Source organism: Quercus suber, unplaced genomic scaffold, assembly GCF_002906115.3.
Source record: "Quercus suber isolate HL8 unplaced genomic scaffold, Cork oak 2.0 scaffold_305, whole genome shotgun sequence".
NCBI lineage: Eukaryota > Viridiplantae > Streptophyta > Magnoliopsida > Fagales > Fagaceae > Quercus > Quercus suber.
In genome coordinates, this window is record NW_027069761.1 from 651,582 (window position 1) to 665,911 (window position 14,330).

The window sequence follows — 14,330 nt, forward strand, 5'->3', positions numbered from 1 at the left end:
CAATCAAATGAAGCGGGACAATTACTTTGTTATTCAAGAAGGTTGGTAAGAGAAGTGGTACATCACTATTACCTTTATTAAGTAAATGTCCGAAAGGGAAATCATATCAATTTTAGTACACACATCACAAAGAGAAGGAAAATACTCATGACTTTCATTAAATAAAAGCCTTAAAATAAAACATGTCAAATATAAAAAGACAAGTCAGTTACACACTAAAAAGAAAAAGAAAAACAATCTATTTCTTCATTTTAATTACAAGTTTATCTTTTGCATCTTTGGAAGATTGTGCGTTTGCTGCCGTGGTGGGCACTTCGGCCTTTTCCTTGAGATCCTCTTTTGGGGGTACAGTAAGGGTTGCCAACACCAACTCCAACTCCATACTTTGAGAGGATTCTTTTTCCTTAGAGGTATCCTTTGGAGTAGGAGGAGGAAGGTCAAAGCCTTAGACTGTTTCTCTATTGGCCTTCCTTGTCTTTGAGGTGCCCTCAACCTACTCTAATACCTTGGTAGTAATGACGGCTGCAGGAGGAGCCTTAAGTGGGTCGCCTTGAACTTCATCTGCCTTCGAGGACACTGGGTCGGCTGTGGAGTCCGAAGAGTTTAAAGCGCATATGGCTGGGGGTAAGAGATGTTTTTTGCTCTCTTAAGCATAGAGGAAGCCTTAACCCTAGCTTGGTTGAGGGCTTCACTCCATGTTAGGGTGCAATAAGTTCTACATACGGCCGGGACCTCGACCCTAAGGGTATCCTCAGTCTCGGCCACCCCAACCTCATACCCATGTTGCTCAATTTCGTCTTTAGCCTTCTATGCCTTTTCCTTAGCTTTCTTAGCAAGAAGCCTGGCTTTCTCGACCTCTTCCAATTTCTTTTTTATAGCGGCAATTTGGGTCTTTGAGGTGGCTAGCTGATCCTCAACGCTGCGCAGCTGCAGCCTTTGACTCTTGGCTCGCTTCTCTACATTTCAAGGGCAGCTGCCGCGTATTTTCTTTCTTTTTCCTCATCTTGTAGCTTTTTCTTCATCTCCTAGAGGCTCTTCTGGCCTCTTGAAAAGGCCTCCACGACAGCGTTAAGCCTTCCCTCCTCCTCTTTCATCTGCCGGTGGCAAGAGTTGGTCATCCTTTTGCTCGGAAGGAGGCTTGAACAGCCTGCCAAAGAAAAAATTGGGGGGGGGGGTTTAAAAAAAAAATAGTATAAATAATAAGTCAAGTATAATGAAAAAAGAGAAAATTGTTAAGTAGAATCATACTATAGCCAAATATCTTTTAAGACTAAGGAAGACCTCATGCCTTCTCATGGACCGTAGCTCGCCCATGTCTCCGGAGAGCAGCAAAGCTTGCTCCACTGCATCAACCATGTAGCCGGCCTTTCTGCCTTGAAAGTCCCTAATGGAAACATCATCTAGCAAGGGGGCCCCATCCAACATTAGGGCCGGAAGCCAGGCTACGGGCTCGAGCAGAGGGTCATTCCTCCTCTTATTACCCTTCTGCCCTGTTTTGACTTGTTTAGGTACTCTTTGAACCTCGTCCTCGCGAGGGAGAAGGGTTTGTCCAGCTTCCATCACCTCCTTCCCTTTTTGTTCTCTTTTCCTCTTTAGGTTAGCCGATTAAGGAGGGGGCAGAGCAGGTGGAGGAGTGGGAGGCTTGGTATGGGATGCCTTTCCAAGTGCATCCCTCATAGGTTAGGACTCTATTAAATCTAGTAAACTGGATTTGGGTTTGCGTTGAATGCCTATCTCATTAATTACTAGGGAGAAATGTGGGTCGAGATCAGGGATAGAAGTTTCCTGGGATGAGACTCGGTTGAAAACTTCAAACTTGTCCTCAGAATCGGTCACTTCTACCACCTCTTCTTCTTCTGAATTAGTGGTGCGAGACGAAGTGGCAACTCCGGTAAATTGTTGTGATGAGGAGGCCCCTACTTTTGGTATGCCTTCCGATATTGGAGTTGAACCTTGGGCACCCTCAGTTTTTGGATTAGGAAAAAGAATGGGCTGTGTGGAGAATGTACCTTCTGAAACGGGTGCACCTTGGTGAGGAGAAAACCAAGGACGACTATGTTAAGTTCTAAAGACTTAGGATTTGGTGTATTTAGAACTCTAATGTGTAATTTTGGCAAACTATGATCAAAACAATATGTTTAGTCTTGTTTAGGCTTGCTTAAAGTTGTGTAATTCATGTAAAGTTGGAATCGAGAGGCTGCAGATGCATTGGTGCATTTCAGCCTAGTTCGATTGATCAAAAGTTAGACTTGATCGATCGAAAGTTGGCCAGAATTTTTTTCTGCAGAATTTCCAACTCAGTCCTATCTCATTAAACGTTTTGGTTTTCTGTTTTTGCCCTAGGTATATAAGGCAAAACCTTAGCCACGTTTTTTAGAGTTGCTCTGGGTGTATTGTTGCTCATATTTTTGATGTTTGTGTGAATCTCTTGTGAGATCCTTGAGGAGCTTTCCTTCACATAAACTTAGGGTTTTCAAGGTAGAGATTACTTCAACATCTTGATGATCAACTCAGTTGCTGCCATTGAAGTTTAAAGAAAAACAAGCGTGGGTGCTTGTACTTGATTGGAGAATTCAAGAAAGAATGAGTTTGTGGATTCAGAGCTTGCACTTGGTCGTGTCAGTAAGTTCTACTGGTGGGTAGCATTAGGAAGTCAAGAGAGGGAGCTTGTAAATCCTTTTGTATGAATTTCGATTCTTTCATATAGTGGATTCAAGTTTATCTTGAGGATAGTTAGGTCAAATTCTCCCCAGGTTTTTACTGTGTGGTTTCTTGGATCATCATATTGTTGTGTTATTTACTTTTTCGCTGCTTTATATTCTTGATATGATTATGTGTTTGTGATAACCTAGATTTGCATAATTTGACTAAGTTAATCACTTGGCTAATTAACTAAGTTAATCTGGTTGGGTTAAGGGGTCTAAAACTGTTCATGCTACACTTGGCCTTAATCACGCACTTGGGAGCTTGAAAGCCAGACGAGATCGGCTTGTACCTTAAGATTATATGAGCCGCTCGTAATTGGCTGTCATCGTGTACAAAGACCTCGACTTTTAGTATGTTATCCAAGCTCTCCTTGTTCACTAAGCTAAAGTTCGGTTCGGTGGCGCACCTATCTGCAAATCATCAAGAACAAAAGGAATCTTTTGTGAAAAAGGGGGGGGGGGGGAACAAACTCCAAAAAGAAAGGAAAAATTAGTAAATAAACATTGTATACCCAAAACCCCATCTGGCTATCCCTCTTTCATTGGGCAGGGGAAGCCATTATGCTACTCCCCGGACACGATCAAAAAATCTTTTTTAAGGCCTTTGTTAGACTCCGGAAGGCACTGAATGAGTCTGACTTCGGGGTACCTAGATTTTAAGTAATACACTTGTCCCTTCAGATGGTGGAGGTTATAAACATAGTTGACATCATGATGGGTGAGCCCTAAACCCATCTTTTCATTGAGGGCATCTATGCATCCTAAAATCCTAAATACATTTGGAGCGCATTGAGTAGGGGCTAACCTATGAGCCCTAAGATAATCCCTAGTCACAGGGCTCATAGGAATTCTCATTCCCCTTTCTATGAATGCAATAATCGGGATCACTACTTCTCCCTCCTCCCTTTTTATATGCCACTCTCCCTTTTTACAATACCTAATACCTACATTTGAGGGAATCTTATACTTTGCCTTAAAATTTTCTATCCCCTCCTCAGAATCCACTAAGCTCTTAAATCTATCTGTTTCTAGGAAAGGTTGGGAGAACTAAAGAAATTAAGAAGGGAGAATGGTGCCAAGGAGAAAAGAAAGAGAGAATGTATAGAAAATTAAAGAGCAAAGTTCAAGAAGACTTACAGAAATAGTAAAGGTGTCCTCGGACATGCTTTTGGTATTTGTAAGAGTTTAGATGAGTTGAAAAGGCGTACAGGTTCAAAGTATGTGTGCTAGGACGGAGTGAATGCTAAAGTGAGAGGAGAAGTTGATTTAAAAGGTATTTATATTAAGGAGTAAGCTAGAAGCGGGAAAATTCCCGCTTGGTATCTAATAAAAACATCAGCCGTTGGATTTGTATTGCATCGTAGAACATGGGGGACATAAGGCCTAAAAATTTAATGAGGAATGCATTTCGTAAGCCAAAACGACAGAAGCGTGTCTTGGGTAGTTAAAAAGGTGTATTTGTGAGCAGAGATGGGACGAGACGGACACAGAGCAAATCTACTGAAGTCGAGATCCTCCTTTCTTCCTGAGGTGCCGGAAAGAAATATCTCGAGGGGCTATTGTAGGGATATTGGGCTCGGGAGCTCATCATTTATTCATGTTATGAGGCTATGGCCCAAACCGAGGACAAGGGTTGTCAAAGGAAAGGGAGTCTTTATTAGAAAAGACTGTACTAGTAAATAGAGGTTAACTTTGACCATAATGGCTTGAGAAGGTGGGCCGAGGGTAAATACATCCTCGGCTGATTGATGCCAAGGACAGAAGGCTTTGTCTATCACTTAGGATGACGTTTCAAGTAATCTTGTTGTTGTTGATAAGTACTGTGGAGGTGTTGGACAGGAAAGTGCCCTAAAATATCTAAGGAGAAAGCTGCTGCCTCCGCATTAAATCCACTGCAGCTACCTCTTTGGCCGCATTAATGTGGAGGTGATACTTGAACAATGTTGTTTTAGCCTTACAACTACTATACGATGACATAAGGGAAGGGTTGATGGGACAAGTATCAACACCAATTCTCCAGTATACATGTGTGAAGAGGATACAAAAAGGAGGAGAAGGCAACAAGAAGGGGGATCGGAAATAAAAGAGAAAGAGACTGTAGCTTCTAGGAACTAAATTGGTAAACCAATTTAAGAACAATATATATAAGAACAGACATCCTCGGACCTTTGCCGAGGACTATTTTTCTTCTATACAATTCTTCTTCCTTTCATTCTCCCATCATCTGAACCCATTCCAACATTTGTTTGATTTACTAAAACCCAGTTTTCTAACCCATTCTCTATAAATTCATTGTTTTGGGTTTTTTGGGCCCAGGTCGATCCACGTAATGAGTTGGGAATTCAAATCTGGTCCTTACAATGGTAATAAGAAGTTTTGACTCAATCAATTATTTGTTTGCAGTAATGGATAATTATTGTCTGTGACAATGTTATGGTATCGTGGCTATAGTCTATGACAATCGATTAGTTGAAACTTTTCTATTTCAGATGTCATCCATAGCAATGCCGAGTCACAGACTCACAGGAATGCAGAGTTTATGAAAGGAGAATTGAGAAGAAAACTCCACTTGCCAACAAAATGGTTGTGGTGGAAACATGCTTTTTTGGAGTCAATTTAGTTTAGCCACCTGGAAAACCCATCACCACAAGCTGCCATTTCATATGAGCTTGTAAGTCCTTGTTCTCTTCCTCCAACATCTTAGTCTGAGTGTTTCAGAAACCATCCAGGTTTCAAAGTCAAAGCTATCTAGAAGTGTCTCAGGCATTCTTTTAGAGAAAATGAAAGAATTGTTGATTTGTCACTTCTAGTAGTTGCCCCCAAGGTACTTTATATTTTGAATTGCTTTGGAATATGTTTTGACAAATGGTCCATTTGGACTGACGAGGGGAGGGGGGGGGGGGAGTAGAGTAGAGTAAAATTGGTCCAAAATTAGCCTATTTTAGCCAACTCTACTTTACTCCCCCTCTCCCCCCTCAATCCAAACGGGCTCTTAAACTGCAAGTAGTAGTACTGAATTTCAACGAACTCTTATAGTAAGTTATCTTATTAGATTTTAGTTTTAGAAAGTTGCATTTTTAATGAGGGCCATGTGGAGGTAAAATTTGCTGAATAGTAACTTTTTAAGAAAATTTTAGGTGAATAGCATGTATTTGAAGTTATTTAGTTGCGTAGACTTTTTTGGAACTCGAGTTTAAATCGAGTTTAACAAACTCGAGGTCCAACTAGTATAGGTTTGACGTGGAATTAAAAAATAAATAATAAAAACCATGTGGAACTCGAGTTTAGCAAACTTGAGTTCCAGACTGTAAAAATTAATTGATTGTATTCACAGAACACTAACACATTATTTCTTTGCACGCTTTGTTTTCTTTTCAGTCAAAGTCAATGCTTCAAATTTCAAAGGTTGGGCGTTAATTATTAGCTTTTTGACAAATGAAACTAAATGCGAACTAAATTCAAACCAGCGCTTCAAATTTCAAATTTTTGTTGGAACTTGGTAGTGAGAAGCAGTGGACACTTCATAAGAGGAGTGAAAAAGAAGGGCTTGGAGCTCGAGTTCCATGTGGTTTTTTTTAAAAAAAAAAAAAAAAAAAAAAACCCACATCAGACGATTACCCATTGGAACTCAAGTTTGATAAACTCGAGTTCAAAAAATAGTCTACATAACTAAATAATTTCAAACGCATGATATTCACTTAAAATTTTACTAAAAAGTTACTATTTAGCCAATTTTGCGGCCATGTGGAAGTTTAATATGATAGTGTTGAGTGGAAGTTACACAGAAAAGCATTGTTTTTGGCTCTACCAATTCATAAAGGATTTAAAAGATTATTGATCTGTAGCTCTATTTGAATACATTATATCAATAAGTATTTTTAACAAACTATATAAAGAGATTATGCCCAACTAATCTTGACAAAACAGTTGCATCTTATTATAGTTTATTAGTTTGAGATCTTTAGTTTTTAATAAATTTGGATTTAGAATAGGTCTTTTATCCCAAATGGGCCAAATCTATCTTTTTCCGTTCTTAAGTAAGTACACTGAAATGGACCAAAAGTGCTAAGCTGATGTAGCTCAACAGGAGCGTAACAACAATAAATATTATGTCTTAGCTTAAATATTATATAGATGAGCTTATCCCTATATATGTACACTTTGGATTTAATTCTTTCAAATAACACATATGAAGGAGGCCTTTTTAGCTATCCTGTCTTCAATACTCTCAAAGTTTGCAATTAGAAAATTCTGATTGATATACAAAATCAACTTCATAAGTGAAGGCACAAATAATTTTTCCAATTAAACAGAAGTTAGTTATGTTCAGAACCCAACTGGTTAAACAACTAGACCTGTTCTATACGTTGGGCAATTAAGTTCACTGCTGCGTTTGCTGAGGAGAATGCCCCATGAAAACTTTCTTGGTAGGAGATTGATTGTAACTCTCGAGCCATCTTCAACAAAATCTCGCCCAGGTCTGTTTGTTTCTCTAGCAAAGATTTGTAGTATAAATTGGCAGCAACCTTGCTGATTTCCACATTGGTTTCTTCTGGACAATACTCATCATCCAACCATTTATGCAGGGTAATCCTGAGCCACTCTGATTCCTGAAATAGATGCCAGAATGTCAATCAGTATCACTAAAGCCTAAATTGTGCATGAGCGTTCAAATGATTAATAATCATTTTAAATAAATTACAATGAAAATCTCAAAAGTAAATACAATAAATAAGCATTTCATATCATTTGAACTATTAAAAGATTGATTATAAATCATTCAAAAGAATTCCAGATTGAGGTGGAACACAACATTAATTCTTCCATCCCATGTGATGCAAAATTGACAGTAATGTTGGACACTTTTTCCCAGAGATAGCTAGCAAATAGAGATTCTGTAGGACAAAATTCTAAAATTTGAGAGGTAAAGCACTGTAGTCAAATGATGAGAGATGCCTGCCTACTAACAGGTGATCTAGCTCTAGCAGTTTCAATCAAGCCAAATCATTGAGTACATAGGGTGTGTTTCATACTTAAATGGCTCCCATTGTGGAAAATTTTGGTTTGCATAGAAAACTATTCAATGAAACAGAAAAATAACACCATATCTCCTTATATATGTAAAAGTAAAGGCAGCACCTCCTAGCAAACAGGACTGCTCCTCTCAATGGTGGAAGACGAAGAATTTCCAATGAACCTCACTGAATCATAGTTGATCCAAAGATAATACTATCTCACTGAATCAAATATTCTTCTTAAAAAATGACAATTCGAAACCTTGAAGAGCAGTGCTAGTGAAACAGCGACCCATCCACCTTCCAAGAGAACCGCATTATACCTTAAACTCAAGTGCCTACTACCGTGTATGGCTATTAGAATTTCAAGAACACAGCTTGATGATTGTTGGTTATTGATGGCGATGATAGCTGTGGTCTAGCTATAACAGCAATAAAATCAGCTGATCAAGACAATACAAACAGCTATACATAAAAGATCCATGCTTCAAAAGACATAGAACTGCCTAGCTTAGGAAGTCTGATTTCTAATTGGGTATTTCACTCCCAAAGGAAGTATTTTTGCCACCACAACTAAGCCTTAGTTCCAAAATTTTGGAGTTAATTATGGATCTCAATATATTAGTCAAGGTCTATCATATGTATTCTTTTTTGCCATTCTATTCTATCCGAAGTCATATTCTATGTTACTTCCTTAATTAACATGTCCTTTTTACTAGTTTAATTAATGTTATTTTTGTCATTCTCTATCATTTTGCGTTCCCTAAACTTGAATCAACTCACTATTTCTCACTAGTGCATTAATTGCTCTCCTCTAAACATGACTAAACCATCTCCAAGTTACCCTCCCTCCTCTTTTCATTAATAAGCGCCACCCTTATACTGATTTCCTCATTTTGAATATTATCTTTCTTTATATTTCAACTTGTCCATTTTAACATTCTTGTTTAAGCAACACTAATTTTATGAATATGTTTTTCTTAATAGCTCAACACTTAGTACCATAAAGCATAGTTGGTCTAGTCTTATAAAATTTTCATTATTAACCGTTAAAAAACATTATTAATCTTTAAAATAATCAATTAATAATAATAAAAAAATCCACCCGTTATCATTCTATGAATATCCCTAAATTTTTATGGTCACTACCCAACAATTCAACATTGCAAATTTACAATACCATGATTATTAAAATGGGGAAAAAGATATAAAAGCAATGCACACTAAGCTAGTAAACTGATATTGAAAACAAATTCTATAAGTTGAAGAGGAAAATGGGGTATGAAGATATTGGAAAAAGTTAATACCTCCAAAGCCTTGGAGGGGTCCAACCAATGGTCTGGGACCCTCAAGTCTTCAACTTGAGCATTTTGGCCATCTGGGTCTTCTTCTTCTTCTTCTTCTTCTTCAAACCCATTGGTTAGTGGGTTTGGATGAGACTGTGATTTTAGAACAGTGAGTGAATGCTTAAGAGGCTGAATTGGATGATGTGAGAGAGGGAAGTAGAGGACAGGAGAGGTAGCTGTGAGTGATGTATGAGGATTACTGTTTGGGATGAGTGTAGTAGTTGGTAGAGTAGAATACAAGGACCTCATGGTTTTGGAAATTTTTTGGGTTTGGGTTTCCTATTTTCAGTCACTTTCTGTTGGAGTGGGAATAAATGGGTTGGTCGCGGGAAAGGGTAGTTAACCGGTGAGGACAAGAACAATGTCGTTTCAGTAACATGTTCTTGATGAGAGTCGTTATGGTAGTTAATTACGACAATACTTCTCGACTTAATAAATTTACGTTCTTTAATTTTTTCTTCAACAACAACTCATTGAGTTTGAGCATATTGATATACCAATTTATTAGAGAAAGCCTCTATATAACTTTTGTGTTATGACTCTAATGTATCAATTATGAATGGTAGCCTAATATATAAAAAAGAGAAGGATTTATGTGAAAGTGATAAACAACATCTACTTGTTAGTCACATCAAAATCTTGACAAGAGTTGTAATACAAAAATTATAATTCTAGAAAAACTCAATTTATTACATCAATATTGTTTCATTACCACTTTTATATTCGCCTTACAAGTTATGTTTTTGCTAACATTTTGAGTGCATGATTGTTAAAACAAATCAAAACATTGCCACAATTTTGTTTTCTTTGCCAAGAATCTTATAGTTCAATTGGTATTTCGTGGTGTTTTTAACATAGATATCCAAGATTCAAATCTCCCTCGTCTATTGTTATAAAAATAAAAATAAAAATAAAAACAAATTTGTTTTCTTTGTGCTTTAACATGCATATCGGATGTTATACTGAAAAAAAAAAATCAAGAGTTATGGTGGCTTATGAAGGTGGGCAATGGTTGCCTTCACAATAAATTCCAATTGCCTTAAAAAAAAAAAAATTCAGTATCGCTCATAGGTGGCGCTACAAACTACAATATGGCTCTCTAGGAAGTTATTGCCTTAATAGATGAAATAGTTGTCTCAACAACACTTTTTCTTTTCTTTTTTTAAGTAGTTTTTAAGTCTTATGTTTCTTTTGAATTATCACGATTCACGAACAATATAAGTAAAAGCTCTGAAATTGCATACATTTTTACAGTGGCCCTCTATTAATTTTCAAGAGCCTAGTAAGATATTGATTCGCTTAAAAATGAACGAACCACATCCTATTCACATCTCAGGTAGGAGTATACTAACTCAAAATTTGTTCTTCATAGACCCATACACATAGGGGTAGCAAAATCAACCCAAACTCATTTGCCCACTCAAACCTACCTAATTAAATGAGATCCAAATCCACCAAATTATTAATTTGGTTAAATGGATATTAACCCAATTAAACCCAATTAACATTAATGTTTATTTGGTTTTAATTGGGTGCTCAAGTAGACCCAATTATGATCCAAGTATAATTTCCACGAATCACCCAACTCTAAAATACCCCAAAACCACTGAAAATGACCAAAAATACCTCATAAACCTAAAAACTGACCAGACCAAAATACTCTTAAAACTAAAAAAAAGGCTAAAATACCCCCTAAACCTAAAAATTAACCAAAATACCCCCTAAACTTAAAATATGATCAAAATACTCTCGGAACCTAAAAATTACCAAAATACCCCCATAAACCTAAAAAATGACCAAAATACCACATAAATCTAAAAAATGACCGAAATACCACCTAAACGTAAAAAATGAATGAAATACCCCCAAAACTTAAATATGACCAAAATAACCCTGAAGTCTAAAAATTGACCAAAATACCCTCTAAATCTAAAATTTGACCAAATACCCCTAAAACCTAAAAAAAGACCAAAATACCCCTTAAACCTAAAAAATGATCGAAAGACCCTCAAAACCTAAAAATTAACCGAAATACCCCAGAAACCGAAATACCCCAAAAACCTAAAATATGACCGAAATACCTTTGAAACCTAAATATGACCGAAATAACCCCTAAACCTAAAAAAATGACCAAAAATATCCCCAAAACCTATAAATTGACAAAAATGCCCCTTAAACCTGTAAGATGATAAAAATACACCCTAAACCTAAAAAAATGACTAAAATACTCCCTAAACATAAAAAAAATGACTAAAATACCTTCTAAACCTAAAAAATGACTAAAACACTCCCTAAACATAAAAAAATGACCAAAATACCCCCTAAACCTAAAAAAATGACTAAAATACCCCCGAGACCTAAAGAATGACCGAAATATCCTCAAAACCTAAAAAACGACTAAATGACCTAGAAAATTACTGATATAGCCCTAAAATCTAAAAATTAACGAAACACCCCCTAAAACTTAAAAAATTAGTGACATTCCCTTAAAGCCTACAAAATGACTAAAATACTCTTAAAACCTTTAATTTGATGAAAATACCCTCGACACATCCAAAATACCCTTGTCAGGGAGGTTTTTGCTACAAGGACCAAATATGCAAGATTAGTCCAAATCTCCCCTTGGGTTCTTTGGAAGTATTTATTTGTGGAAAATCAATCCTAAAATTCCAATGTATAATAAACAAAAGCTAATGGTGCTTTAACAAGAGAGAAATGAAAATGCCAATAACAAAAATACTGAAAAAAGCATAAGGACACAACAGTCCCGAAACTTCAAGCCATAGTCAACAAGAAGAGAAAATTGAGAGAGGTTGTGAGGAAGAGAGGGAAGGTTCCTCTGTACCCATATTTCCACCCCTAAGGTTCATAATTGTGAGAATGTTAGTTGGCTAAATGAGCTTTTGCTTTAAAGTTTCAGCTCTGCAGGTAGAACATGGATGGTTGATTTTTGAGTTGAAGAGAGAGTTTTATATAGAGTTTGGGGTGTTGCTAATGATTGGTTTTTGAGTAGTGGAAGAGGCTTTTATCCCCTATGATACTAATTTGGTGTTTTGGCTTGGGTTGCGTTTGTTTAGGAAAGAGTTTGACATGCTTTTATCATGATTTTGGAAATAAAGTGGCTGACTCTATTAGCTATTGTTTCCTTGTCATTGCAGGCTTTTGATAGCTGCATTTGGTGGCTACAATATGCTAGCTAATTGGTTTAGGGTTAGCTGTGTTTTTTGGGTGGAAAAAAAATATGGTAGAAAATTAGGTTAGGGCAGAAACCTTGGGCCACAGTTAGTACAAAAGCTCTTTTGGGGTGAGAATTTTGGGTACAAGACCTTCTCCATGAGCCTAAGGTTCTACCAGTGTCTCTTGCCACTTGGTAGGACGCATGGGCTGGGCTCATGTAAAAGGTCCTAAAGAAACCGACCCATACCCTCCAAACCACACTTTCTTAATTTCCCCCATAAATCACATAGGCTTGGGCCATGCTTAAAAAAATATATATAATATAATATAATACATGAATTGAGCTCACAAGGAAGTGGAGCTTGGTTGAATTAGGCTTGTACAAAATGTGTCGCAAAAATGGGTATCAACAACCTCAAACCCCTATTTTGATAATTTTAGAGTTTTCAGGTGTATTTTTTTCATCTTATAGGATTAGTGGTATTTTGGACATTATAAATATTTTGAGGGGTATTTTGGTCGTTTTAGAGGTTTCAGGGTATTTTTGGTAATTTTAGAGGTTTCGGGTTATTTGTGGTCATTTTAAGAGGTTTTGTGTTTATTTGGGTCATTTTAAAGGTTTAGGGGTATTTTCTTCATTTTATAGGTTTAAGGGTATTTTGGTCATTTTTAGGTTTTAGGGATATTTTTGTCATTTTTTAGGTTTAGGGGTATTTTTGTCATTTTATAGTTTTAGCGGGGGTATTTTGGTCATTTTATAGTTTTGGGGTATTTTGGTAATTTTCTTAGGTTTCAAGGGTATTTTGGTCATTTTAAGGTTTTGGAGTTATTTTGGTCAAGTTTTAGGCTTCGGGATTATTTTGGTCATTTTTTAGGTTTCGGGTTTCGGGGGTATTTCGGTCATTTTTTTATGATTAGGTGGTATTTTGGTTAATTTTTAAGTTTTAGGGGTATTTTGGTCATTTTCTAGGTTTCAGGAGTATTTTGGTAATTTTTTTTTTAAGTTTAGGGGTATTTTGTTAATTTTTAGATTTCAAGAATATTTTGATCAGTTTTTAGTTTTCGGGGGTATTTCGATCATTTTTTAGATTTTCGGAGGTATTTTGGTCATTTTTTAGGTTTTGGGAGTATTTTGATCAATTTTTAAGTTTAGTGGGTATTTTGGTCAATTTTTACGTTTTGGGGGTCTTTTGGTTATTTTTTAGATTTTAGGGGTATTTTGTTCTTTTTTAGGTTTCGAGAATATTTTGGTCATTTTTTTTTTAAATTTAGGGGGTATTTTGGTCGTTTTTTTTTAAATTTAGGGGGTATTTTTGTCATTTTCTTAGTTTTGAGGGTATTTTAGTCATTTTTTAAATTTAAAGGGTATTTTGGTCAATTTCAAGGTTTCAAGGATTTTTTGGTCATTTTTTAGGTTCTGGGAGTATTTTGGCTATTTTCAGTGTTTTTTTTTTATAGCATTTTTGGTGTTTTTTAGGATTAGGAGGTATTTTGGTAAATTTAAAAGATTTTATGAGTACGTTAGTCATTTTCAAGTTTTAGTGACATTTTAGTAATTTTGATTATTGGGTAATTGGGTGAATTGGGATTTACCTATAATAACTGGGTTGGGTTGGGTTTGGGTTAGAAGTAATTAGTTAAATGAGCAATAAATAGGTAAATGAGTTCGGGTTTGGGTTAGTTGGAATTTTTGGAACAATCTTAGGCATGCCCTCAATACAGCACCATATTCTACAAGCAACAGAAACAACCTTGCTGGTGCCTTTGGATAGCAAAAAATTCCCAAGAATGTATTTGGGATGGAGGAAAATCTTGAACTCGAGGAGTGAAGCTAGAAAGATAAAAATTGAAATTAGTATTGGTAGTGATAAATAAATTACAAATTATCCCAAAAGTTTAAATTATTAGGAAATTGTAGTTATAATCATTTAACCATAATTCTATCAGGTAGTTCTATGAATCTTTGGTTGGATTGGCAGCACTTGGATGTAGTTTTATAATTTATATACTAAATATAACCCAAGGATAGTATAGATGCTGGGAGCTTGGGAATTACTATTGAGGCCAAGGTTTCTGCCATTTATATC

At 36.3% G+C, this 14,330-nt stretch overlaps 1 protein-coding gene across 1 annotated transcript; it reads right to left on the minus strand.

Annotated features, from left to right (window-relative positions):
- Positions 1-6,845: 6,845 nt before the first annotated feature.
- LOC112003974 (uncharacterized) lies at positions 6,846-9,364 on the minus strand. Its single transcript, XM_024036200.2, has 2 exons — positions 9,028-9,364; positions 6,846-7,315 (listed from the first exon to the last, which is right to left on the minus strand). The coding sequence occupies exons 1-2, from the start codon at positions 9,313-9,315 to the stop codon at positions 7,055-7,057; spliced, it is 549 nt and encodes a 182-aa protein (XP_023891968.2). The 5' UTR covers positions 9,316-9,364; the 3' UTR covers positions 6,846-7,054.
- Between the last annotated feature and the right edge of the window lie 4,966 nt (positions 9,365-14,330).